We start from the raw sequence: 24,462 nt of genomic DNA, 5'->3' as shown, positions 1-24,462 counted from the left end.
CCCCTACTGTAGGTTATTTTTACTTTCTCCTCTTGAAAGGAATTTTTGTCTTTTCAATTGAGTTGACTTGCCTCAGATTGATTTTCTTTTTGCACATAACATTCTTGTTTTTTTTTTTTTTATTCCTCATTTAAAAAAGGCCATTCAAGCAACAAGTCTTTCCTCATTCTTTAGAGACTTATAGTGGAAGCTGCAGCTGGATACTAATGTGGACGGACGGAATGGGTGGCAACAATGGAGAAAGGCTGGTATTATGAGGGTAATTGCCCACAGCAACATATTGAGAAAAAAACAACTTTGAACTAGTTCATTTTTGAAATGGTGAATTGAGTTTTCAAAGTTTGATTTGTTAACTATAAACTGAGCTAGTTTTTTTTTTTTTTTTTTTTTAACGTTTGTAAACTGAACTTTGAGCTAGTTTGCATAGAAAATGAACTTTCCCAATACGGCATGCCACTGTATCTCAGATAAAGAGAAAAACAACACATTTTAAAATTTGTATTGGACAACATTTGGGATTTTAGATACATTTTTTGTCTTTGGAATTTGTCTATCAGATAAAAAACAACTCAAGTTTAAAGATTTTCATTGTACAATGTTGACATTTGGCTGTTTTTCTATAAATATTTTTATTCAAAATGATTTTAAACTTACTGGTTGAAAATGTTATTTACTAATAATTTCCGAATTTTGTTCCGTTTTCATTGTTTTTCGGCCTCAACTCGTGACAATGACGCCACTTTACATGACGTCATTCCACCGTTTCGGCTCTCAGCTCCTTCGGCAAACTTCGACGACTGCGCGTGCGCAGAAGGCTCGTCCACTCCACCCAATCCCACCAACCATCAGCGCCCGGCAAACATTCCTTCCGGGCGGGTTTGTGGTGACTTGTCACCGTCACAAAGTGAGCGAGAGAGCGCGGAAGAGAGACAAAAAGAATAAAGGAAAGAAAGAAAGAAAGGGGTAGTGGCGAGGCTGTGCGACACCGACACCTACGCCTTTTTCTCCCCCCCCCCCCCCAACCCTCTCCAGCATCCTCATCACCGTCCGGCAGCAGCGTGAGTCCGTCCTCCGGCGTCCACTGGCCGCCCTTATTGTCAACATGTCCGTGACCGGCGACTTCGGGAACCCTTTAAGGAAATTCAAGCTCGTCTTTTTAGGAGAGCAGAGCGGTAAGACGTGACATTTTATTTTGGTTTTCGTGGGGAAAGTTCAGGATTTGAGGGAAGGTGGGGTCACGTGATGCCGATGTACCTGCCTGGTCACCAAGTTCATATTTGGTCAATTCGAAGTTAGCGTCAAATTCAAAGCGTATATAGTCTTTAACAAGTCTTAATGCAGTGATTTTTAGCTTTAGTATAGGCTAAGGGCGTCTCTTTTGACGCAAGTTAAGCATTTCAAGAGTTGTCATTCACTCGTCGGCGAGCCAAAATGGAGGTCAAGTGTGACGCGGTGGACGGAGTGAAGTTATCTGACTGACACAGTCTCGGACACACTCTCGCTTGTTGTCCCGTCTGAGGACTTGAGAAGGTTCTTGGTTCGCCGTTGAAGTCAAGTTCGTCCAGCGCCCTCGTCTGAATAAAGGTTTTTTTTAAAAAAAAATATTTTTAAAAAAGGGGGCGGGGGGGTGAGGGGTTTCGGTCGTCAGGATCCAAAATGGACCCTCAGTTACGCAGCTTCGTTCCACGAGATCCTTGTTTGGTCCTCCAAGCTTCCCGCTCTGACGTCACCTCGTCAACCAAAAGCATTTTTAGCAGCCCAAGACTATTTAAGTCCAAAACGTGGATGCTACACTGTTAAAGATCACTAAACGGTTCCAGTGGATGCTGATTGGTCGACCTCCAAATATTTTTGTTTTTAACTTGTTTTTGTTGTTTTTTCCACCATTGGAATTACCAATGATCATTTTCCCCATGAAAATGACTGTTCAAGCCTCCCTGCCAAAAGCTTTTTATTTATTTTTTTGTTCTCACATGTCCCTGGGAGAAGTGTTGCACACCCTGGACTGGTGGCCCGCCAATTGTAGGGCACACGTCGACCACCAACCGTTGACATTCACACCGATGGAATCTAGTTTAAACATAAAAATAAAAAAACAATTATGAATTTTTTGGAATGCGGGAGGAAGCCACAGTAGCTACCAGAAGAAAACCTACGTAAGCGCAGAGAGGACATTCACACTCCTCAGAGGAAGGCTGGAGCCGAGATATTAACGCAAAACTTTGAGGCGGGCGGGCTTCCACTAACCACTTTAATGAGCACGCCTGTGCAGTGTAATTAGAATCACAACATGAACGCTGCTTTTACAAAGGTGACTGCTGTTTTGATTGACACAGTTGGAGAAATTTCATTTGACAGTGTTTATGAATGTGGCGCGCTAGTTAGAACCCCCCAACGTCAGAACTATGAGGTGGATCTACTGACTACGCTCCACCTAGTAATATATAAATTAGGGCTGAAACGATTAATCGAATAACACTTCGAAATGAGAGCTCCATTTTGATAAAAGTAGTCCTTTGTCGCCTTTTTGTGGCATCAAGAGGCACTCTCAAACCCTTTTAAATTGCTCTCTGAATTCTGGCCATGTTTTGCAAACTTGTAACTTTCTTAGCAGTCATGAGTGTAGTCAACTAGTTCGAGCTAGACTTCTTTTGAGGCATATTTGAAGTGCGTTCCATCCGGTTGACTGGACTTGATTTGTCCAAGCTCAAGCGTGGCAGCTGCCAGCTTGATGCGCCCGTGACTGACGTGAGCTGTAATTGCAGCCGGTGGATCCCTGCAGTTCCGCCTGGCTCATTTATTCCTACACTCCGCTGGACCGGAACGTGGCGGAATTAATAGAGGCTATGCTATTTCCTCTATTAATTATTTTTTTCAACTTTCTGTTGTCTATAGGTTGACGTTTTCCATGCTCCACTACTTGAAACTGATTTATTTCTTAGCTTTTTATAATGTGTGAATTTTCATCACGTTGCAGGTTTCTGGGAAGCAGCCCCCATCACTTAAAAGGTCAAAGGGGATTTGCCAAGTCATTAAGTTTAAAACAGAATCACTACGCCGGGTGGGGGAAATGTTGATTCAGTTAACGCCAGCTCCCTGCCTTACCCACTTAGGAAATCATGACCCGACGCCGGGCTAAAGGTTAACAGCGCTCCAGTGACGCGCTTTAATGGATGTCGTCATGCTTATTTGTACATCAGCAGTATTTAACCAGCAGGAAATACAAACAGCACAATCAATAGGCTCACTATAATACTGCCTTATATGTACTGTACGTATGTGTGCATAAGGAAAGTCGTTTGTGCATTTATTCCATACCCTAAATTGATATCCAGCTTAAGTTCCATGTACTAGTACACTCTTTGTCCTCACTAATAAGTGGAAGGACTAGGGGGCACTACTAAAACGACTATCTCTTACTAGTCATGTTTTTTCCGCCTCTGCCTTCCACTGCTGGATAACATTTGTACACACTAGTAGGGCAACAACAGCATACTAGTAGCACAACTACATGTTACTAGTGAAGTAAAACTATGCTAGGGCACTAGTAATGAAAATGCTGTGCTATGCTGAATTGGCAAACAAGTAAGGACAAAGAGTGTACTTGTATATGGATCTTAAGATGGATATCAAAGATATTGAATAAATGCCCAAACCGCTTTCCGTATGTGTGTAAACGCGTAGCCTAGCTTCATCGCAGTGTGTGGTGAGGAAATGTTAGTAGGCCACCACTTCCTGCGCACACACACACACACACACACACACTCTGATTGATGCCTGAGAGCAGCCAGCGGACCTTGCAGTGCAGCATATTGCTCCAGTGATTCAGCACGATTGTCAAAACAAGTCAAGGCAGGAGGATTACGTGACACCTCAGGCCAAAGCCTTGTCTAATTTTTAAAAATTTGCTTTGCCACCATTTTCTCGCATCTTTAGGCAATTAGAATTTTTTGTTGTTGTGGGTGTCAATTACGTATGCAATTTTTGTAATTCGTTGTCCCTATCCCCCACCGATTCGCTAAGTCACCTACTCCCCCTAAATTCTGTAGAACATAACAAAAAAAAAATGCTGAAAAACTCAACTGTTCCTATTTAGCTGAGTAGTTTCTGACTTAAGCTAGCTAGTGTTGTCTCTAGTTACTTGTTCAGTTAGCTCACAGGTTAGCAGGCTAGTTTAGTCACCAGTTAATTGTTCAATTACCTCACAATTTAGCGAGCTAGTGTCCAGGTTTTCTGTGCTCTTTATGGAACAACCTAAGATGGTGCCCGAACGCCCTGCTCCTCCTAATGCGCCATGTAGGCCAACATTGGCCAGTAAAAAGCAGCGTGGTTTTATTCGGGCATGGCTTCTTGAGACATTTTGTGGGCCGACTGAGGCAAAATGTCCTCATATGTGATACTTCCTGTCTGCCTGGAGGATGAATCTAATTGTGCGCATTAAAACAACAAGTGTGTTCTCTCATAACAACCTCCTGTCTGCTTTCCTGAGGCTAATGCAATGAGGCTAACATGGTGTCACACCTGACTGCATTTGTTACTGTGGCCTCAATATGTACATGTGTGCATGTGCATGTGCGTGCATTTGTTCATGTTTGGCCTACAGTTACAAATCTCCATTAGCCCACAACGGAGTTGGAATTGATTTTTGTTTCCTTTGTGGAATTTGCCGGCATGTTCATCCATTATTCAGAAGCTACTGGTAAATCTGCTTTAGACGTGTTGTTGTGACCATGTGCTGGCCTAGTGACATTCTCCCTTGTTAGCTAGTTTTGTCACCAGTTACTTGTTCATGGTGTCCGGCTCGTTTGTCACTTGTTCAGTTAGCTGACAAGGTTTGTCTCCCGGTGGTTGGCAAGTTTGCTCACAAGTTAGCTGGCTTGTTTTGTCACTAGTTACTTGTCAAGTTGGCACACAAGTTAGCGGGGCACTTTCTCACTCGTTCAGTTCGCTCAGAAGTTAACCCGGCTACTTTTGTCACTAGTTACTTGTTCAGTTAGCTCACAAGTTAGCTGAGTATTTTGTTTGTTTTTGAGTTAGCTCAAAGGTTAGCTGGCAGATTTGTCAAGAGTTGTCAAGTTGGCTCCCAATTTACCTTAGTTTTGCCACTGGTTACTTTTTCCACTTTTTTCAGTGGGGTAGTTCATCACTCGTTCAGTTAGCTCAGAAGTTCGTGGGATAGTTCTGTTGTTAGTTACTTCTTCAACTCGCTCTAAAAGTTAGCTGGCCTGTTTGTCACTTTTTCAGTTTGCTCACAGCCTGGTTAGCCAGTGAGTTTTGTCCCTTGGTCGTTGGCAAGTTAGCTCACAGACTAGCTGGATAGTTTGTCACTTGTAGGATTAGCGTTTTCATTTTGTCAAATACACTTAGTTTAAAGCAACAATGTTAAAATTATTGGTTCAATATTTATTACTTAAGGTAAACCAGCTGATGTATGCAGTATTTTGTAAATATGTGATAGCAATGACATCCGTGTAGTGGTTAAAAACGTTTTTTCTCTTTGACTCATGTGTGAACTATATTGTCACTATAAGAATCTCTATACAGTAAAGCGATAAGGGAGTTGGGAATGGGTAAATGATTCCGCAGCCTTTGTGTGTTGCTTTAATGTGCGGTGTAAGATTGAGCTTCCTTGTTGGTGTCCCGCTGCTGCTAAAAGTGAAGAACATGCAGCAGTATCAGCAGGTGCTCGATTTATTTTTTTTATTTTTTCCCCCTGCTAATTGGCCCTCCGGTCGTGCCGCACCGACACTTCATTAGCTCCGAGGACTAGCTGGCCGGGAATCCACGCCTATTACGATCTGTAACATATGTCAACAATTCTGTGAGGCTAGGGTGTACCAGTGGAGGTGACCTCACGGCCATTTAGTGGTAGGCAACGGTGCCATTTGTTTGCCAACGTGTGGCGATAAACAGAAAATGTGTCTGCCTTAAGACGTTAAAAGACTCAGCTGCTTTATATAACAGGGATGACTTCGTACTCTCTCACCCCGACCAGTGGCGACATCACACACAGCTCTCGGACGCAGAGATCCTGTAAAATAGCAACATCAGAGGTGCAATACTTGTTCAGTTAGCTAGCTTGCTTTTTCATTAGTTACTTGTTAAGTTAGCTCACAGGTTAGCTGGCTATTATGTCACTAGTCGCTTGTTCAGTTAGCTAAGAAGTTTGCTGGGTATTTTCCCACGTGTTCATTTAGCTCACAAGTTTGTTTTGCCACTAGTTAGTTGTTCAGTAAGATCATAAGTTAGGTGAGTAATTTGTCAATTGTTCAGTTAGCTGACAAGTTTTTCACTAATTTGTAGTTGGCTCACAGTTGTCAATAGTTGGTCTTTTCAGTCAGAAGTTAGCTGACTAGTTTGTCACTTGGTAATTTAGCTCACAAACTAAGCAACTCGTTTTATCACTTGTTGTTTGGCAAGTTAACTTTCGGTTAAGTTCGGTGGCTAGTTTTCTTACTGGTTGCTTTTTCAGATCGCTCAGCTCTTAGAAGTTGAGTTTGAAATGTTCAGTTAGCTAATCTGGGTAGCGTTGGCAATAGTTGCTTGTTTAGTTAGCTCACAAGTTACCCAGACGTGTCATGTCGATTAGCTGGATCTAAATTTACACCCTGGTCCCGAATTTTGCCGACAACCTTTCACAACTGCCCGGTCCTCCCATTCCGTTTCAGTCCCTTTCACACAGTCAACACAATAAAAATAAAATAAAAATGACACTGTTAAAGGGCAGATACATTATCTCTCGTCATGTTAGTTGCCATGGTATGGCCGAGTGTAGTATTTTATACTGTATATAATTTTTAGTCAAATCTAACATTAGACAAAGGGCTTCAGTGCCTAATAATGCTGAAGGCAATCACTGCCACACTGGCTGCTGCGTTGATCTAAAGTCAGTTCAGATGACGCGATGATTAAAAAAATTAGCGCGGCATCATGAGAATAATCATTATCTATGTAATCACATTGTGCCTGGCAGACATTCACAGCAGGCGCGTGTATAATTAGTCTCCTTGATTAAAAGTCTTGGCGTACACAACGGAGCTCATTAGAGGTTGATGATGATGATGATGATGATGAGTCCTAAAAAGAGTTTGCAAGCCGAGCAAATGTGATCCCTTTGGGCGCCATTTGTGCCAGGGTATTAGATGATGGCAACTGGTAGCTTCTGATCCATATCGCCATGGATGTATAGCAAGAGAATCACATAAGTGAATGCTGCCTTTGCTCATTAATCTAGACCATTTATCAATGACCAAGCAGTCATTCCCTCCGGAGGAGCTGGACGAAGTGGCTAAAGAGAGGAAAGTCTGGGCTTCTCGGCTTCGGTTTTGCCCCCTTAACCCCACCCTGAATAAGCAGAAGGAAATGTATGCATAAGCAGTCATTGATTGTAGTCTGCTTCTAATTGATAAAAGCACCATCGAGTAGACGTGAATTGAGCTCGGCTGTTTTCTAGTTAGTTATCAGCCACATAACGATTCCTGAATCTTTAGCCAGTGTTTTGCGCGCATATATTTTCTTGGGGGGGGGGGGTGCGTGGTACATGCAGTGTCTCATTGCATTTGCATTAGACAAATGAGACCGCCCCCTCAAAACAAGCCAGGATAGAAAAAGAGGGTGAAATGTGTGCTGTTAAGACACCTGAGAACTGTTTTTCATCAATCATGTCTCCTTTCATGACAAATTTGCAGTCTTCGCCATTAATAACATTTTCTCTTGCAGTGGGAAAGACATCGCTGATCACTCGCTTCATGTACGACAGCTTTGACAGCACGTACCAGGTAAAAAAAAAAGAGCTCAAAACTACCTTCACTCACACACACAAAGACCTTCTAATACACCGGTCAAAAGGCGTTCAAATAAACCTCACAAAGCCTCATTGTTTTGGTGTTCACATGGGGTATGCGGGTTATTACGTCAGAGCAATCGTAATCAGATTAGATCCAGAAGCACAGAATTTCATTCCATGACAATTGTTCAATTTTTGGGACATATTTTCAAATGCTGTTATCATCGTGACCCTCCTTGGAATGAACACGTTAGCCTCTGGTCTGCCGCTGACCTGAATGCTTCTGGATAAATCATTCTGAAGGAAAGTGTGGCCACAAATAGTGTGGCTGAGACTTGAAGTCGCATCGTTCATGCCTCACCCGCCTCCCTTTTTATGCTTTTAAGTGGACAGTCGGATGCTGGCCAGATAGCATCTGCTGTTTTAATAATGTCCCAGCAGAGAGCCTTGTGTTTAATAATGTCAGCCTCTGCCTCACTCTATTGTGGTGCACAAAGTCTGGGAGGACTTGGGCGCCCACACGCTATCGCTAATCTTTTGCAGTTTTGTGTCGTTCTGTCTCGTTTACATGGGGTTTGGAAAATAGGCAGGAATCGGGACTATTATTAAGTCAAGGTCAAATTCATCTTTGAAGGTCCTTGGAAAATTCCCAAATCACCCAAAAACGCTGTTTCAAATCAAAATGGAAGAGTTCCATTCTCTTTTTGGGCAATGGTTTTTGAGACTTTAGTTGGGTCTACTGTGAGTAGACCCAATAGTAGTAGTGATATACATGTTGACCACAAAGTGAAATTTTCATAATTGTGACATTATCAGATTTTCCTGTTTAATGGCGAGTCATCAAACTTTGAAGTTCTGCTCGCATGCATCGATTGAAAACGCATCCATCCATCCATTGTCTTTACCGCTTATCTTTTGTCATTTTGTGTCACTCATCTGTCTAGCATACTGTACATCACACCTGCGAAGATGACCCAAGATAGCACCAAAGATTAGATCTTAGATAAGGCTTTGGCCTGAGCACAAAACAGCGACTACATGGATAGGTTTGAAAAAAGGTTTAAATTTGAGACTGCTGAATCACAAGTAAGCGGGGCTTCACTTTAAAATGTTTTTTCTCCTCATGTTGTATTCATTATTAGGACTAAGTTGCACAACATGACTTTTCCAAATGCTCTTAAAGGCAAAATGTACAAATTGAATGAGAAAATGAAATGCGTGCATGGTTCTTTTTCCACAGGCAGAACGGGCCTGGACCCAGCCTGCCTGACGACACACGCTCGTTAATCATTCAAAAAGGCATCGTTAAAAATTTACAAGGATTTAATGTGTTCATGTAGCTGCCTGTGTGGGGATCCTATTTTTAACATCTGGGCCAAAAGGAACCCAGAAACCTTTGACTCGAATATTACTGTCATGTCAATACCTCAAAATGGCTTCCTTTCATGTGAAGATGATTTAACTAGATTGTACTGTGCTTATTAACCTCTGTCGCACCGCAGTTTAGTGGCCCTCACGGCATCAAAATGAGCATCTATGCAGATTAAAACTCAGTGTGAATGACTTTTTTGTCACTGGGCCAGGTTGCCTAGCATCGCCAAGGAAACGAGCGCGTGACGGAGCTGCTGATTTGCAAACGGGCACCCGGCTGCACCGCCTCACGTGGGCCAAAACAACTCAACTACATCCCAAAAACCAACAAAAGAGAACTTAAGAAGCATAGTGCCCAAAAAGTTCCTCGAACCGCAGCAAATCTCAATTTACTTCACTTGACATGTTTTCGACTGACATTTAACACATTCAAACTACGGCAGGCTTAAAGTAGGGCGCAACCTTTTATCGAGTAAATCGAATAATTCGATCCCCCCCCCCAAAAAATTCAAACCAAAATCTCTGCCTTGAAGCGTTGCAGGGATCGTCTTTCCACACCGACCGTTAGATGCAACTTGGGAATCGTTTCCAACATAAAAAAGGAGATAAATTGCAGTGTGTCGACTGCAAAGCAGAACTGACTCACACGTTCACATACGGTTGCCACAAGTGACCCCCAGACTGGGCAACGGTTAGCCAGTTAACAGCCAGCCGCTAACTTGAGCTCACAACAGCGAATCCTGCTTTCATTCGCTGACTTCCACCTCACTCTCCAGGCCAGGCGAAAGCCATACACACTCAAAGTCGCAGATAATAAATAGTGTAGAATGAGAGGATGGGGTCCTAAGGGAACATCAACTGCAACTCACATGCACATTTTGCTGTTTAATAATGCAGAGTCATTCAATTTTTCTGATTATTCTAAAACGATTTGATAGCTGCAGCCCTAGCTAAAATCATCGTTCAAACCATTTTCCCTCTTTTCTCAAACCCTCTCACTGTCAAACGTCACAGTCGTGTTTGTTTTACTAGTGGTGCCGCTGGAGATTGCCACTTGGAAGTACGTGTGACGTCATGTCAAAAAAAAAAAAAAAAAGTGTACAGTGTCACTTTACACAGTGAAGAACGTTAAAATGTGATTTATTAAAACATGGCCTGTACAGTTGACAAAGCTTTTATGAAGGCGACAGTTTGAGCCTGAACAGAATTGAAGTACCCTCATTTTAAAATGTAAATATTGGGATTTATTTTGGGCCAGATCACCTGAGGACATCATAGCAGTTAAAGCCGTGTGCTTGGCAACGCACTGTGAACACCCCGCCAAGAAGGAACACAAAGCCATCTGCCTCGCCGGAGACAAACACACCCTTGCAGAATGATACAAAACAAATAATAAACTGAAACTACGACAAGTTAGTGTTTGAAGGAGCCCTGGAAATGGCCAACATGAGCTAAAAATGGCCGCTTCAAACAAGAATGGATGACTTCCTGTGTCTTTTCGGGCCTGGCTTCTTCAGACCTTTTTGTGGATGTACTCATGATAGACATGTCTACCAAATTTCATGTTGCAAGGTGAAACTGGCTTCAGGGAATTCGTTTTCAAAGACTTCTGGACAACAGGACAAGCCGGTCCAGTTCTTCTTTACTAAATGACATTGCTAACTAGTGGCCTGGCATGCACATTACAACATTTCATTTTGGGGTTTTGTAGTTCTCCATCCATGTTGACACAGAACACTTCATTCTATCATTTCAGAATCATCTTTATTTGCCAAGTATGTCCAAAAAACACACAAGGAATTTGTCTCCGGTAGTTGGAGCCGCTCAAGTACGACAACAGACAGTCAATTGGCAGAGAACGCTTTGGAGACATAAAGACAACGAGAAAAACAGTTAGAGCAGTTTGAATGACTAATGTAGCAATAGTCCGGTGCAAAGGGCGCCGAGACTTCAAGGAGTGTATGCAGTTTTAAAGTGACCTGTAGCGCGATAATCTGGGACAATGTCGATAGTGCAAATGTTGCAGATACTCCTCAGTCAGTGTTCAAGTGGGACAGATGCTACTCTGGCATGAGTGGCCAGTATTAGTCAACAACAGATATGCAAATAGTGCAGCGTGGCGAGACTACTACAGTGAGTGCATGAGTACTGTATAATTGGCCCGACAGAAATGTGACAACAAACTCAAAAGACAAAAAAAATGGCAGCATGTTGCAATGGAATTGTAGGTTAGCTGTTTAAGAAGTTGATTGCAAGAGGGAAGAAACTGTTGGAATGTCTGCTAGTTCTAGTTTGCATTGATCGGTAGCGCCTACTTGAGGGAAGGAGCCGGAAGAGCCGGTGACCGGGATTGACCGGGATGTGGAGGGTCCAAGAGGATTTTGCACGCTCTTGTCTTAGTTTTGGCAGCGTGCAAGTCCTCAAGGGCGGGTAGGGGGGTACCGACAATCCTTTCAGTACTTTTGATTGTCCGTTGCAGCCGGAGTTTGTCCTTTTTTGTAGCAGCACCAAACCAGACTGTGATGGAAGAACACAGGACTGATTCGATGACCGCTGTGTAGAACTGCCTCAGCAGCTCCCGTGGCAGGCCGTGCGTCCTCAGAAGCCGCAGGAAGTACATCCTCTGCTGGGCCTTTTTAAGGACGGGATTGATGTTGATCGCCCCCTTCAGGCCCTGAGAGACTGTAATTCCCAGGAACTTGAAGGTCTCGACGGTTGACACAAGGCAGCTGGAGAACGTGCGGGGCAGCTGTGGCGAAGGATTTCTTTGGAAACGCTGTATTTCTCATCCTTTTTTCTGCCTGTCAACTAAGGTTGCAAAGGGTTGGAAAATTTCCAGAAAGGTTTCCAGTAAATGGACATGAACAATAATACAATTTAAAAGCATGACATTTTATCAGTGAAACCTTATCAAGTTTACAAATTTTGGTTGAGCAATTAATATTTGTATTTACTTGTCCCCACGACCCAAGTCATTCAAAAATTAACAATTCCCATACATTCAAGTGAATTCCCATGGTAAGTTTCATACTATGAACATCCCTGAGATTTTGCAACCCTACTAATGAACTCTTGTATGGATTTCTTCTCTCCGCTAAACAAGGCAACAATCGGAATTGACTTCCTGTCGAAAACCATGTACCTGGAGGACCGAACGGTAAGTTCATTAGTCCATGTTTGTGATGTTGTCTGGCATTAAACATATTCACTGTGTGCGTCTTGTTGGTGGTCAAACCTTCAGGTGCGGTTGCAGCTGTGGGACACTGCGGGACAAGAGCGCTTCAGGAGCCTCATCCCGAGCTACATACGAGACTCCACGGTGGCCGTGGTCGTCTACGACATTACAAGTGGGTTTCGTAGCTTCCTCACACATAAACATGGACGCCCACAGCGTTGTTTAGCTGCCACATGTACAAATGTGACAACAGGGATTATAGTATTATACCTTGAGCACACATTTTTTAAACTCATTAAAACACACTTAAACCTATTAAAACAAGCTTCTTAAAATATTCTTGACACTCTCGCTGTCAAGTAATTTGACACTAACGCATAACAACCATTTAGGAAATGAAAAGACCCTCGCTTGCAGTTTTCCAAATAAGAGGCACAGAGTGCTTGCTTCAAGCTGTTTCTCACTCCCAGTTGAAATTTACGGTAAAGCTGACATGAAACAAAACATGATCAAACATTGTATATTTAAACACTAAAATGTTCAACCAAACCATTTCATTTTGTCTAATAAAGCTCCGCTAGCTTAGTGCTAACATAATAGAAACACCATTTCCGGTAGCCGTTTTTACTTGCCTTCAGTAACAAGGAACAAACCAGCAACAATGGCGACCGCGACAGAACAAATGGACCTACAAGACCAGATGATGCGTTTAATTATGCTGCAAGAACGATCGAGAAGGCAGCGGCGTGGATGGTATGGGGAACCATGGGGAACGCTGAGTACGTCATCACAGCATGTGACTAAAACGGACCTATCACGAGAGATGATCTCCGCGGCGTTCGACGCATAGCAGCTATTTTGTCAGGAGCGCGGCAAGCTACGCAGAGGTGCTGCACGGGGCAATTCGTCGGTCGCGTGATGCAATGCGGGCGTTGTCGGCCGTGCGACCGCGGGAGTATAAAGAGGCCTTTACTCTTCGTCTTGCTTCTTGTTTCATTTCTTCCAGTAGAGCTCAGTGCTGCCCAGCATGTTGTGGCACAACGTGGTACTACACTAAAGAGGCGCAACTTTACTAAATTCCGACTTGCCCGGATGCTATATAAAAAATTTTTTAAAAAATACATAAATCGCTTAAAAATCAGTAAAATAGTTTGTGGGAGGAGTAAAACTATTCAAAAATGTTTTTTTTATATGGTCTCTCTATATTGCTGAGTTTAACGCAGTGTATATAAAGTAAAGTATGGTCCTAACGCCTCGCCTTGTCTCAACAGACGTGAATTCCTTCCAGCAGACGTCCAAATGGATTGACGACGTGCGGACGGAGAGAGGAAGTGACGTCATCATCATGCTGGTGGGCAACAAAACAGACCTGGCAGACAAGAGGTGCGTGCTGCCTAACAGGAGAGAAACGGACCTCGTCTATTTTTGGACCAGGGTTATGCAATCTTCTCTGTGACGACGATGATGATGATGATGAGCAAGCCTCTGTGTTGCTTCAGTTGCAGCACACATACACGCGCGCGAACATACGGAAGTAGCAGTGCTCAGGTGACACTGTTACATAAATATATTTTTGGGGTTATTGTTTCCCATAGGAAATAAGAAATCACTGTCAGAGGTGTTTTTTTTTTTTAAAGCTTGACACCCTAACCCTGCTTTAAAAACCTAATTTCCAACATTTATGTGAAGCTGTAACCCTGAATTGAAACCCAACCCTTCCTTAAAACCCCAACTTGAACCCCAAAGCTTTCCTGAAACCCTAACCCTGGCTTGAAGCCTTGCTTTGAAATACTGTTTAAAACCCTACTTTGAAAGTGTAAGGATAAGATCACCTCTGCTACTTGTAAGACGTAAAAACAAAGCAAAAGAAAAAAGGTGGACCTTAAAGTTGCTAATGCAAATGATGCCGCGTGCGTTGACGCTGGAGTCTCTCCCTGCTTTGTACATGATGTCACTTCCTGTGTCCGCCCCGCAGGCAAATTAGCATCGAGGAAGGCGAGCAGCGGGCTAAAGAGCTCGGCGTCATGTTCATCGAGACCAGCGCCAAGACGGGCCACAACGTCAAACAGGTGACGCACTACCTCAGCATCAAAGAAAATGACAGCTATGTCACTTTACCGTTTTTAAAGTGCATTTATTTTATTTATTGATTTTTAGGTTAGTTTTGCGAGCAAAAATTTGACTTCCCGGTGAGCTTCAGACACTCCCCCACTAGATGGCGGCAGTGAACTTCACATCCATGATCAGTTTTTTTGTGCTCGTTTGTAACAGTTTTTGTTTTTAAAAATGTTTGTCAACCGTGGCTCCGAAGAAAGCAGGAGGAAAAAAGTAGCAAATCAGACAATTTCTTTACATTCTATTTGATTGTTACAGTGGTTCCTTGAGATACGATCTCAAGGCCATTGAAATCAAATTAATCTGTTCCAGCCTCATCCAAAAAACGGAAATGTTTGTGTTTTTTAATTAGGAAAAATAGCACTCTATAATATTGTACTTTATAAAATTTGCATGAGTAATAACATAATTCCGGACCAATCCCGAAAACGCTGATCCATGAATTTTCTGGGTTTAAAAAAAAAAAAAAAAAAAATCCCATTGCAATTAAAAAAAATTATAATAAATTAATTCTAATGGGGGTCAATCATGTGGGCATTTTTGCTATAACTGTAAGTGACTCAGAAGGTTGCTGTAATATTTTATATATATATTTATAATTTTGTAAAGTATATATGCCTGTGAGTATTATGTCAACCTGAGTTACCTGGCTACGTTTTACTCCATGTTTTTATACAGTACAATACTGTAGAGTGTTATTTGTCTTATTTAAAACCATGTTACAAAAACGTTTTCTGTTTTTTGGATTGGATTAATGGCATCTCAATTAAATGAGAGTGTCCTTGATTGCTATGGTGAAAGTATTCTGTTTCATCGGATGGGAGAATCACTGAATGTTTTGAACTCCTGCTTTTTCTTGCAGCTGTTCCGCCGCGTGGCCTCCTCTCTTCCCGGCATCGAGAGCGTGCAGGAGACTGCTGGCAAACAAGGCAGTATCCTTGTTTGTTTGTTTGTTTTCCTCAAATATGTGCATCAAGACATGTTGAAATGGCATAACTCCAGCGGCGGGAGGCTGACTGCTGCCATGTTTCGCCGCCTTCATGCCAAGCGGTACGGTTCGGTACGGTGTACAAATAGAAGCCCACACGAGCACAGCATCAGTAACGTCCCTCTACAGGACACAAAATGTGATTTTGGCACTAAATCCAGTGAAACGTCAGCCTTGGTAAACATTTTACTGAAGGTAAACAGCACCACAAAGTGGTGCTAACGGGGTACTACAGCACAAAACTGCCAAATTTGAGAGCCTTGCTTGAAACCCTAATTTCGGACTCTTGATTGAAGCCTGAAGCAGGGCTTAAAACCTTAATTTGAAATCCTAACCCCTGATTGACACCCTCAGCAGGGCTTTGAACCCTAAATTGAAAGCCTAACTGGAAAACCAAACCCTGGTTTGAAACTCTACTTTGAAACCCTATCCCTACTTTGAAACCATAACTTGAAACCTTGACCCTTGTTTGAGACCCCAACTATAAAGCCCTGACCTTGAAACGCTAACTCGCAAACCATAAAATGTACTTTGAAACCCCTAATGTAAAACCCAAACCCTGACTTGACCCAAGCCTGTCCCAGCTTTTTTGGAACGTGCTGCAGCCATAAAATTCTAAGTTAATGATTATTTGCTAAAAACAGTCAAGTTTATCAGTTTGAACATTCAATATCTTGTCTTTGTAGTCTATTCAATTAAATATAGGTTGAACATGATTTGCAAATCATTGTTTTTATTGATGTTTAACACTTAATTGGAATTGGCGTTGTACTATTTGTTGTTTGAAACACTAATTTGAAACTATAACTTGTAACCCTGATTTAAAACCATACTAATCCCTAATTTGAAACCCTGAGGCTTTGTTGAGATCCTAATTTGAAACCCTAACCCTCATTTGAATCCCAGTTTTGTTTTGAAAGCTTCACCCAACCTTGAAACCCTCATTGTAAACCCAACCCAGGCTCTAAACGCAAATTTAAACCGTAACCTTGACATGAAACCCTAATTTGAAACACACAATAGTAACTTGAACCCTGTCTTGACATCACTCCACATTGTTTGTATTGGTATTATTATGGTTATCCAACTGACTAGCTCTGGTTCATTATGAAAATAAAATTTCCTTAACGATGGCCACCAGTGATTGACATCAAGCTGGACAAAGCTCAGGAGCCGCAGACGAACGAGGCTGGCTGCTCCTGTTAATAGCCGCTAGCATTAGTAGCTAGCGGTCATCATGTCCACCCTCCCCACCCAGACACGCTTATGTTGTGGCTTCCTATTGGTTAACATCCCGACTGCTGGTCAGTGCTTCCAGAGAGCAATATGTCAACGTTGAAGCTGCCAAAAACAAACAAGTTTACAAACAAGCTGCTGCTTCTTTTTTCTTTTTTTTTTCTTTTTTTTTTTTTTTTTTTTTTTTTTTTTTTGTAATCCTGATCAAGTCCTCTCCATGCTTTGTTTTTGTATTTTTATATTCAGGGACAATTCTCTCCATGTTTGGAGCCCCTAACTTTAAGACAAACATCCACGCTTATGGGCTGTCCATGCATGCTTCTCTATATGTCAGGTAACATCGCACACACACACAAATGTTGGACTTTGCATAGTTTCTATACGTGACTGATGTGTATCACTTTGTGCTTTGTGTACACGCAACATTCGGGCATTGTCACGAATGCATTCTGGGATGTGTGTAAATATGTATGTTGATGTGAAGGCCAAGATGCACCTGGTAAAGTGTTTGGACCACACCGGAAACGTCTACAGTGGAACCTCTAGAGTCCAATTAGGAATGTGACCCAAATACACCTCGAAAGTCGGACAACAAACACATTTGGAATTATGACCTTGTAATAGACTTCAACAGACCTCAGCTGAGCGAGCAGCAAAGGATTAACTTGTGCTTTTGTCTGTTCTTTGCCATTTTTGTGACACTCGTAAAACAATTAGCAGCCATTGTCACCAATCTTTGGACTAGACATTTGCCCAGACTTTAGTTCAGATCTTTTTTTTTTTTTTTTTTTCGCAGATCTTGATCCATATTTTTGTACAGATCCCGATCCAGACTATTGTCAAAACCGTAGGTCAGACGTATGTCTAGACATTATCTCAGATCTTGGTCATTGTTTCAGATCTTGGTCAAGACATTGTTTAAAATTTCAGTCCAGATTTTTACCCAGATCTTGATCCAGACCTTTTCTACACCTTGGTTGAAATTGTGGTCCAGATCTTGGTCTAGACATTATGTCAAGGCATTGCTCCAGACCTTGGCCCAGACCTTATTCAAGAGTTTGGTCCAGACCTTGGTCCAGATTTTTGTCTGAACATTTCTCCAGATGTTGCTCCATGTTATTGTCCAGACTTTGGTAGAGACTTTGAGGAATATCTAGGTCCGGACTTTTGCCCAGGTCTTGATCCAGACCTTGGCCCAGATCTTGGTATTGCGCCACATTTTGGTCCAGACATTTGTTCAGACTTGGATGCAGATCTTATTCAGACCTTGGTCCAGATTCTGGTATCTTAGAGGTTCCGCTGTATTTGTTGTTTTTTTTTGTTGTTTTTCTTCCTTTTAGAGGTTCCTTTTAGAGGATATTTGTTTTGGTTTTTTTGGGGGGGGGGGGCAAAATGTTTTAAAATGGAATTTTTTTTAATTTTAAAAAGTTTTTATCAGGTTGAGACTTGAAAGTCAGGGAAGACACCTTGACAGTGAACCCTAACACACTTTGCTGCTTATCATTTCATCGTCATTATTTTACAACAGGAATGTAGGACACAACACACAGCCTTACTGTGGGATGAGCACTTTTTTTCTTTTTCTTTTTTTTAAATTGAAAGAGGATTTTACAGATGGTTCTTTGTATTTATTGCTGGTGAATAGGAACCCTGGTGTCCATATGTCAACATTGGTGAGCATTGTAGTGATGCTTGTGCATTGAGGGGGCGGGACCACAGCTCTCCTCTCACTAACTGTACAGAGCATGTCTCTATTAAACATGTCTTATTGCCAAACACCACACGGCTCTGTGCTTATTCAGACAGACCTGAACTAGAACTTGGTCCAGATCCTGGTCCCAATTTTATTCAAGACATTTGTCCAGACTTCTGTCTACACTTGGGAACTAATGTGGTACAGGTCCTGGTCTATTCTTTGTTCCAGACTTTTGTCCAGAGCCTAGTCAAGACGATACTCCAGACTTTGGTTCAGACAATGGTGCAGACATTGGTCCAGACATCTGTGCAGATCTTGGACCAATCTTTGTCCAGATCGTGGTCTAGACTTATGTCCACACCTTTGTCCAGACTTTAGTACAATCCTCTGTCCAGAATCCAAATCTTGGTCCTGATTTTTGTCAGTCAAGGCGATAGTCCAATCTTTGGTTCAGACAAATGTGCAGACCTTGTCCAGATCATGGACCAACTTTTGTCTAGACCTTGGTCTAGTCTTCTATCCACGTCTTTATCCAGACTGAAGTCCAACCCTCTGTCTGGAATCTAAATCTTTGCCCCGACTTTGGTCCAGATTGTCGTCGAAACCAAATGGTTTGCATCATTTGACACAAAAAGCCCTTTAAGGCAAACCGTCACAGTTACTCAGTGTGGATTTCACAGGCTGATGATACGACGTGTTCCAACAAGTTCGCGCCAAACCGGATTGCTAATAAACGGATTTCTTGCACCATCCCGCTGAGAAACCACCCTGGCCCAAATTTGCATCATCAACTATGATCCGAAACTGAGATCTGACTCTCCGGGCAGTCTTTAATCTCGTGCTTGTTTGTTTGCATTTTAAATAAAGTGATGATGCAGTATTTTCGTATCCTCCCAATGCCGACTCTTTGCCAGATGCTGGATGAATGCTCTTCATAATCCCCTTTCATGCTACAGCGAGTCTTTTGTCGCACACTTCTGTTGTGTGACGTTGGCATTTTGCCGTGAAGGAGCGTCCTTCCTCAAGTGTGTCATCGTTCACAGGATTGTTGTCTTGTAAAGCTGCGTATGTTGTTGACAAACCAGAATAGCCACAATTCAATACTCTCGCAGCTACTTTGGTCGTCATAAATGAAAAAGGGATTGTTTATTTTGCGTTCACGGCATCCACAGCAAGGACGACTCGTGAGACAGAGACCGCCACGTTTTTGTCATAAATACAAATGGATCACGATTATTTTGCGTTCAGGGCATCACAGAAAGGAGGACTGGTGTCTTTCAAACTATTGTGGTCCGGTAAAGCCGCATATGATGCTACCACAACAAAACATACAGAATTGTTACTCTCACAGCTACTTTGGTTGGCATAAAAAAAAAATGGATAGTTTATTTAGCGTTCAGGGCATTCACAGGACGAAGGTCTGATGTCTTGAAAGCGTCTGTTGTCCTGTAAAGCTGTGTATGATGCGACCAGAACCGATTGTACACAAGTAAATACTCTCTACAGCTACTTTGCCATCATAAATAGAAAAAGCTATGGCGTTTATTTAGTGTTCCGGCAACATTGGGGGAGGCCATCTGTTCTGGAGGTGGTCCCTGTGTGTATTCTTAGTCCCAGTTGAACTAAATCCCAGAGCAGCAGCTGGGAGAACTAAGCCCAGAATAAATATGTGATGTCGGTGGGGGTTCATTATGTCTCTTCGCTGGAGAGCCTGCGCCAGGATTTCATTTCCCTTAAAAGACAAAAAAGAAAGTGAACAATTTATCCAGCATTTTCACTTACAACCACTTTCCGGGGGTGGGGTCCGACTTACACATTACTGCTGGGCACGATCCTCTCTCGAGGTCTCTTGGTCAGCGTAAACTTGCGGAAGAAGGAGCGGAACTTGAGCTTGTTGCTGGAGCCAATGCTGAGAGAGGACAGAGGTGTTCAGTTTTTCTTAGCATTACGTGACCACTGAAGGCTTATGAGTTTTTTTGGGGGGGGGGCACGCCTGTTAAACATCACACCGAACAAACATGCATGATCCCTATGAGAAAATGTCTCCCACAATCCCAATGATGGAGTTTTGCTTCAGTCTTTGCCTTGAGAAGTGGCTACTACGTCTTGCGATCTTCTTTGTACAGCTGACCCGACGAGCAGCTAGCGTCATCTCCATTGAAGCCAAGCCCACACGCATTTAAGTCAACACGTTGCTTACGCCCTGAAACTAATAATATAAAACAGTGGAAACTAATGTAGCTCCAATTGTTGACGAAACTGAGCATAAAACAGAACTTTCCAATATATTGCCTGTAGTTAATCGCGTGAAACAGCCCAAGAAAGGTGATGTCACGGACGCATCGGTGAAACCGGTGTTTATAATTAAGTCCACAGATTCCACGAGGACGATGTTGGTCAACGGGATTTGAGGATCGCAGCAACGGAGAAGATAAGTGACTGCATCAATGTAACTTTGTCTTTCCCTGTGAAGGGTTAGGATTAAGGGCTAATTTAGGTAAAGGTTGAGCAACAGTTCCACATTGACCAAATAGATAGGATGTGACAAGACTAGTCAGTCAAAATTTTCCATCTGAAATCCTTGGACCCAGTCTGGCCACCGCCCTACAAACAGGCTACAACTGCCACTACTGATGTGGTGGCGCCACCCCAAACAAGTTTTGCTTATCGGTTTCAGTTCAGGTTAGTGGTAGCCAATCACTTTTCTGCCACTTGGAAGTATCCTGCTGTCGATTGTTTCCAAACATAGTGAAAAGATCTTTAGTCCGCCTTTCAACTCAGCGTTCAGGCATAATTTTCAAAGAGGTTGTACAATAGCTACCATTCTGCTCGGGGCGAGGCCTGCGGCACCTCGACTTGGTCGTCTCTCGTCCCGCCTTCCTCTTCGTCTTCCTTGTCGCTTGGGATGAGCTCCCACAGCTCGCTGTCCACCCACAGCGCTTCCCGGAGGCTGAGGCCCCGCCGCACGCACGTGACGCGGCGACACAGCGGGCAGCGCACGCTCAGCGGCGACCCGAGGCCTCCCGGTGCCGAAGGCGCCGCCATGGCCTCCAGGCAGGCCTGGCAGAAGGTGTGGTGGCAGTGCAGTAGCCGAGGGACGCGCTCCGCCCGGGAGAAGGCCAGCAGGCAAACGCCACAGTCTCCCTCGCCGCACAGCACCATGGAGGACCCCCGGCAACGCCTCTGCCTGGGGTGGAAGTTAATTTAAAAAAAAAAAAAAAAAAAGATTCTAAAGTAATATTTGTCATACTTTCAATGCCCAAATGTCTTATTTTGTATTTTATATCATTTTCTTGTACAGTCGTTTCCTTATTTTTACATTTTTATGACCATTTTTTTTAATTTATATATATATATATAAAATAAAAAGAATATGGAAAATTAAATATATCAATATAAAATGAAAGATACATATTAAATGAGGGGGGGGGTTAATGTGAATAAAATAAAGTTTAAAGCGTGACATGAAGTTGACTTGCGACTGATAAGCGCAAGTCAATTTTAGTTTTGGTATGCAGTGGTTGACATTTTTTTGTACTTATGTTAAAATGTCAATTCAACCATTGTATGTTATACGTTGTAAAAATATGAGCCCAAGCGGTACAGAAAATGGATGGACGCAAAGGATTATTTTTGCACCGGATATATATTTTACAAGGTCAAATTACTGTAAAGTTACTGATGTTTTTGACTTCCCCTTCACCCACAAACAGAAAAAAAAATTAAGTACTTACAGCAGGCTTGTAGAGAAGAAATGAATGAACTATTATCCCGAAGAGCGATTGCTTGATGCTGAGAGATGATTTAGTTTATGAATGAGGCCTGTGCTGCCTGTTTCTTTGTGCGTGTTGTGTGGGCGGTTCCAAGCTCCCAGCCAGCCTGCTGGAACGTCCACGGGACAGCAGCTGTGGAAGCAGAAAGCACCGAGCCGTCCTGTGAAGAGCGGCTGCACAACACACGCGTTGGATTAGATTGTCGGGGGCTATTGGAATTAGCCACAGCACATTAATTACAGATTTGTGTTTTACGAAGAAAAAGAAAAGAACCGGGCTCGTCCGGGATTTGAACCCGGGACCTCTCGCACCCAAAGCGAGAATCATACCCCTAGACCAACGAGCCACTTGACAGAGCTGTAATCGGTAGACATTTTTATGCATGCGAAAATTCAGAATTTATTTTTGTATTATTAATCAAAGTATTATTTTTGTCTGTTATTCAGTGATATAAAGTCAGTCATTTTAGATAGCATATTAGATTAGACTGTAAGAGAACCACCATAAAATGTCTGTTTCGTAATTCATATTAAAACATTCTACCGGTTTAACGGAACTATTGTGCCTGCCACGAAGTGGGAACTTACTCGGCTTGCGGGGGAGGAATCAAAATTTTGGGCTCGTCCGGGATTTGAACCCGGGACCTCTCGCACCCGAAGCGAGAATCATACCCCTAGACCAACGAGCCACGTGTCTACTTCCATCATCATTTAAGTATATAATATTTTCGAAAAGGCAATGGTGAATCGGCAATGGTGGTGTCGGTACTAGATGTGCTCGGAACACGACGAGAGACAACTGCAAAAGCTTCTCTTTTCACGTCTGCGTAAGTGCGTCGTCGTCTCCTTCTACACGCCACACTGGCTGCTTACGTACGACGTGATGACGTCAGGGAGCAAAGCCCGGGTTCCGCATCTGCGTGCACATAAGGTACGTTCGGAAAATTCACTCCAAGCGCGCGCTCTACACTCCGGAACGTTCGGAAAATCAAAGAGCCTTGGTGGAGTGTGCCGTTCGGTTATTCACTCTGAGGAAAACAATCGTCAGCAGGAAGAGATGTTCAGAGGCAGAAGTGACACATTCAATATGGCGGACGCACTGGCGTATCCCTGCCAATGGCCAACACACCCGTTTGTAATTTATGGAAAATTGAGCGTGCTCTGCCTCTCTGAACACTGCAGTCACAGAGTGAATTTCCGAACGCACCCGTAGTTTCCATGCGTACACGCACCGGCCGCCATCTTTGAACTGTATCGACGGGTACTTTGTTTTTGCGTTGGATTTAAACGTTTTATATAGAAACACAGAACATACAAATTCGATTGCCAAGGGAGAAATACAAACACAGGGAAAAACTCAGTGTGTCATTACAGAGAAAAATATATAGAGCACATCTATGAGGAGAAAACACGAGAAACTTCGTTTTTTAAATTGTTATATATGGGTGTTTATTTGATTACAGGCCTTTTTGTGTAAAATTGGGGCAAAATTTAAAGAAAAAAATATATTTAAATTGTTTTTTTTCAATAACCAGCAGTGGGTGATCCTAATTATAAGTGTTGCCTAAAATTTCATGTTAATATTAGTATATTTTGACATTTTTTTAGCGTTTTTGTGGTGGTATTTTGCAGTTTTCACCTTGTCCCTAGCACAGGGTTTGGATATATGAAGCTCTATCATTCTACTAAAAATTGCTAAAATGGTGTAACTTTTACCATAAATTCCTTAAAATATAATAGAATTAATGATTTCTCATCATATATGCAAAACATTTCAAATTCTGTCTTTTACTTTTACTAAAATTTGTCTGTCCCTTAAAGTTGCTGTCCTTACCACCACATTGACCATTTTCAGATCAATCAAGTTTATTCAAAATCTGATTCTTTAATTCCCTCTGTCATTTTGTCTTGTCACTCAAGCGCTAGGGCAGTCAGACATTTTGATAACTGGAAGAGTACATTTTTTCCTCATTTGTACCCTTAAGTCGCATAATATTTTTATTGCATGTCATTACCAAACGACTTGTAGTGTTAATATGTTTAAAGATTTTCCTGTAAAAACTTGATAGTCATATAAAATGTTGTACAGGACTAACTAGCTAAAATCATTTTTTTTAAGATAACTCTACCAGCATAGCACAGTTAGCTAAAAAGTTTGAAATGTCATTACCATCACAAGATTAATCAATTTTTAATCAATATGCCATTGTGGCGGTAATAACATTTCTCTAGGGTATCTGACAAAAAAAAAAAAAAATACAATTTCAAGAAATCTTAAATAAATATATATGGACACGAACAGATTCTGAGTCACAGATAGATG

At 42.3% G+C, this 24,462-nt stretch overlaps 3 protein-coding genes and 2 non-coding genes across 10 annotated transcripts in view; 2 read left to right on the top strand and 3 right to left on the bottom strand.

Moving 5' to 3' along the window:
- The first annotated feature begins 765 nt into the window (after nt 1-765).
- On the top strand, nt 766-18,452 carry rab6ba (RAB6B, member RAS oncogene family a). Of its 5 annotated transcripts, none has more exons than XR_009789545.1 (9): nt 766-1,172; nt 7,720-7,778; nt 12,261-12,314; nt 12,399-12,504; nt 13,604-13,715; nt 14,308-14,401; nt 15,310-15,497; nt 16,918-17,005; nt 17,156-18,452. XR_009789545.1 is itself a non-coding variant. In XM_061780669.1 (9 exons), the coding sequence occupies exons 3-9, from the start codon at nt 12,173-12,175 to the stop codon at nt 16,946-16,948; spliced, it is 588 nt and encodes a 195-aa protein (XP_061636653.1). In that variant the 5' UTR covers nt 1,092-1,172; nt 7,720-7,778; nt 10,416-12,172; the 3' UTR covers nt 16,949-18,452. The 5 variants fall into 5 exon arrangements, 4 of the variants coding, with proteins under 4 accessions (XP_061636650.1, XP_061636651.1, XP_061636653.1 ...); XM_061780669.1 differs by adding an exon at nt 10,416-12,175 and having other exon boundaries at nt 1,092-1,172; nt 16,918-18,452; XM_061780666.1 differs by having other exon boundaries at nt 767-1,172; nt 16,918-18,452.
- Nucleotides 18,453-19,494: 1,042 nt separating this feature from the next.
- On the bottom strand, nt 19,495-22,908 carry im:7152348 (uncharacterized protein LOC559250 homolog). The gene is made up of 5 exons (XM_061780674.1): nt 22,728-22,908; nt 22,102-22,313; nt 21,189-21,554; nt 20,181-20,276; nt 19,495-20,099 (listed from the first exon to the last, which is right to left on the bottom strand). Exons 3-5 carry the CDS (start codon nt 21,527-21,529, stop codon nt 20,057-20,059), a joined length of 480 nt encoding a protein of 159 aa, XP_061636658.1. The 5' UTR covers nt 21,530-21,554; nt 22,102-22,313; nt 22,728-22,908; the 3' UTR covers nt 19,495-20,056.
- On the bottom strand, nt 22,415-22,486 carry trnap-ugg (transfer RNA proline (anticodon UGG)). The gene has a single exon. It is a non-coding gene; the product is annotated as a tRNA-Pro (tRNA).
- Nucleotides 22,757-22,828, bottom strand: trnap-cgg (transfer RNA proline (anticodon CGG)). Its single transcript has one exon. It is a non-coding gene; the product is annotated as a tRNA-Pro (tRNA).
- Nucleotides 22,909-23,723: 815 nt separating the features above from the next.
- Nucleotides 23,724-24,462, top strand: part of dtymk (deoxythymidylate kinase (thymidylate kinase)) — a 5,349-nt gene continuing 4,610 nt past the window's right edge. The window contains exon 1 of one of the 2 annotated variants that reach the window (XM_061780672.1): nt 23,724-24,462. This exon is cut by the window's right edge and continues 723 nt beyond it. The gene's annotated coding sequence lies outside the window, so the exon portion shown is untranslated. The other variant, XM_061780670.1, reaches the window with a different exon arrangement.

The sequence above is a fragment of the Phyllopteryx taeniolatus genome, chromosome 7 (genome assembly GCF_024500385.1).
Source record: "Phyllopteryx taeniolatus isolate TA_2022b chromosome 7, UOR_Ptae_1.2, whole genome shotgun sequence".
NCBI lineage: Eukaryota > Metazoa > Chordata > Actinopteri > Syngnathiformes > Syngnathidae > Phyllopteryx > Phyllopteryx taeniolatus.
Note: the sequence above shows the minus strand (reverse complement) of the source record. Positions and strands in the feature narration are given on the sequence as shown.

Bases quoted from the DNA above. Each gene is read 5' to 3' on its own strand.
- rab6ba (XM_061780666.1), top strand. From the start codon at position 1,103: ATGTCCGTGACCGGCGACTTCGGGAACCCTTTAAGGAAATTCAAGCTC. The intron at 12,505-13,603 runs GTGGGTTTCGTA...TTGTCTCAACAG, and splicing joins GGTCGTCTACGACATTACAA to ACGTGAATTCCTTCCAGCAG. The intron at 13,716-14,307 runs GTGCGTGCTGCC...TCCGCCCCGCAG, and splicing joins ACAGACCTGGCAGACAAGAG to GCAAATTAGCATCGAGGAAG.
- im:7152348 (XM_061780674.1), bottom strand. From the start codon at position 21,529: ATGGTGCTGTGCGGCGAGGGAGACTGTGGCGTTTGCCTGCTGGCCTTC. The intron at 20,277-21,188 runs GTAGCTATTGTA...GTCCTCTCTCAG, and splicing joins GCCTCGCCCCGAGCAGAATG to CATTGGCTCCAGCAACAAGC. The intron at 20,100-20,180 runs GTAAGTCGGACC...TTGTCTTTTAAG, and splicing joins ATCGTGCCCAGCAGTAATGT to GGAAATGAAATCCTGGCGCA.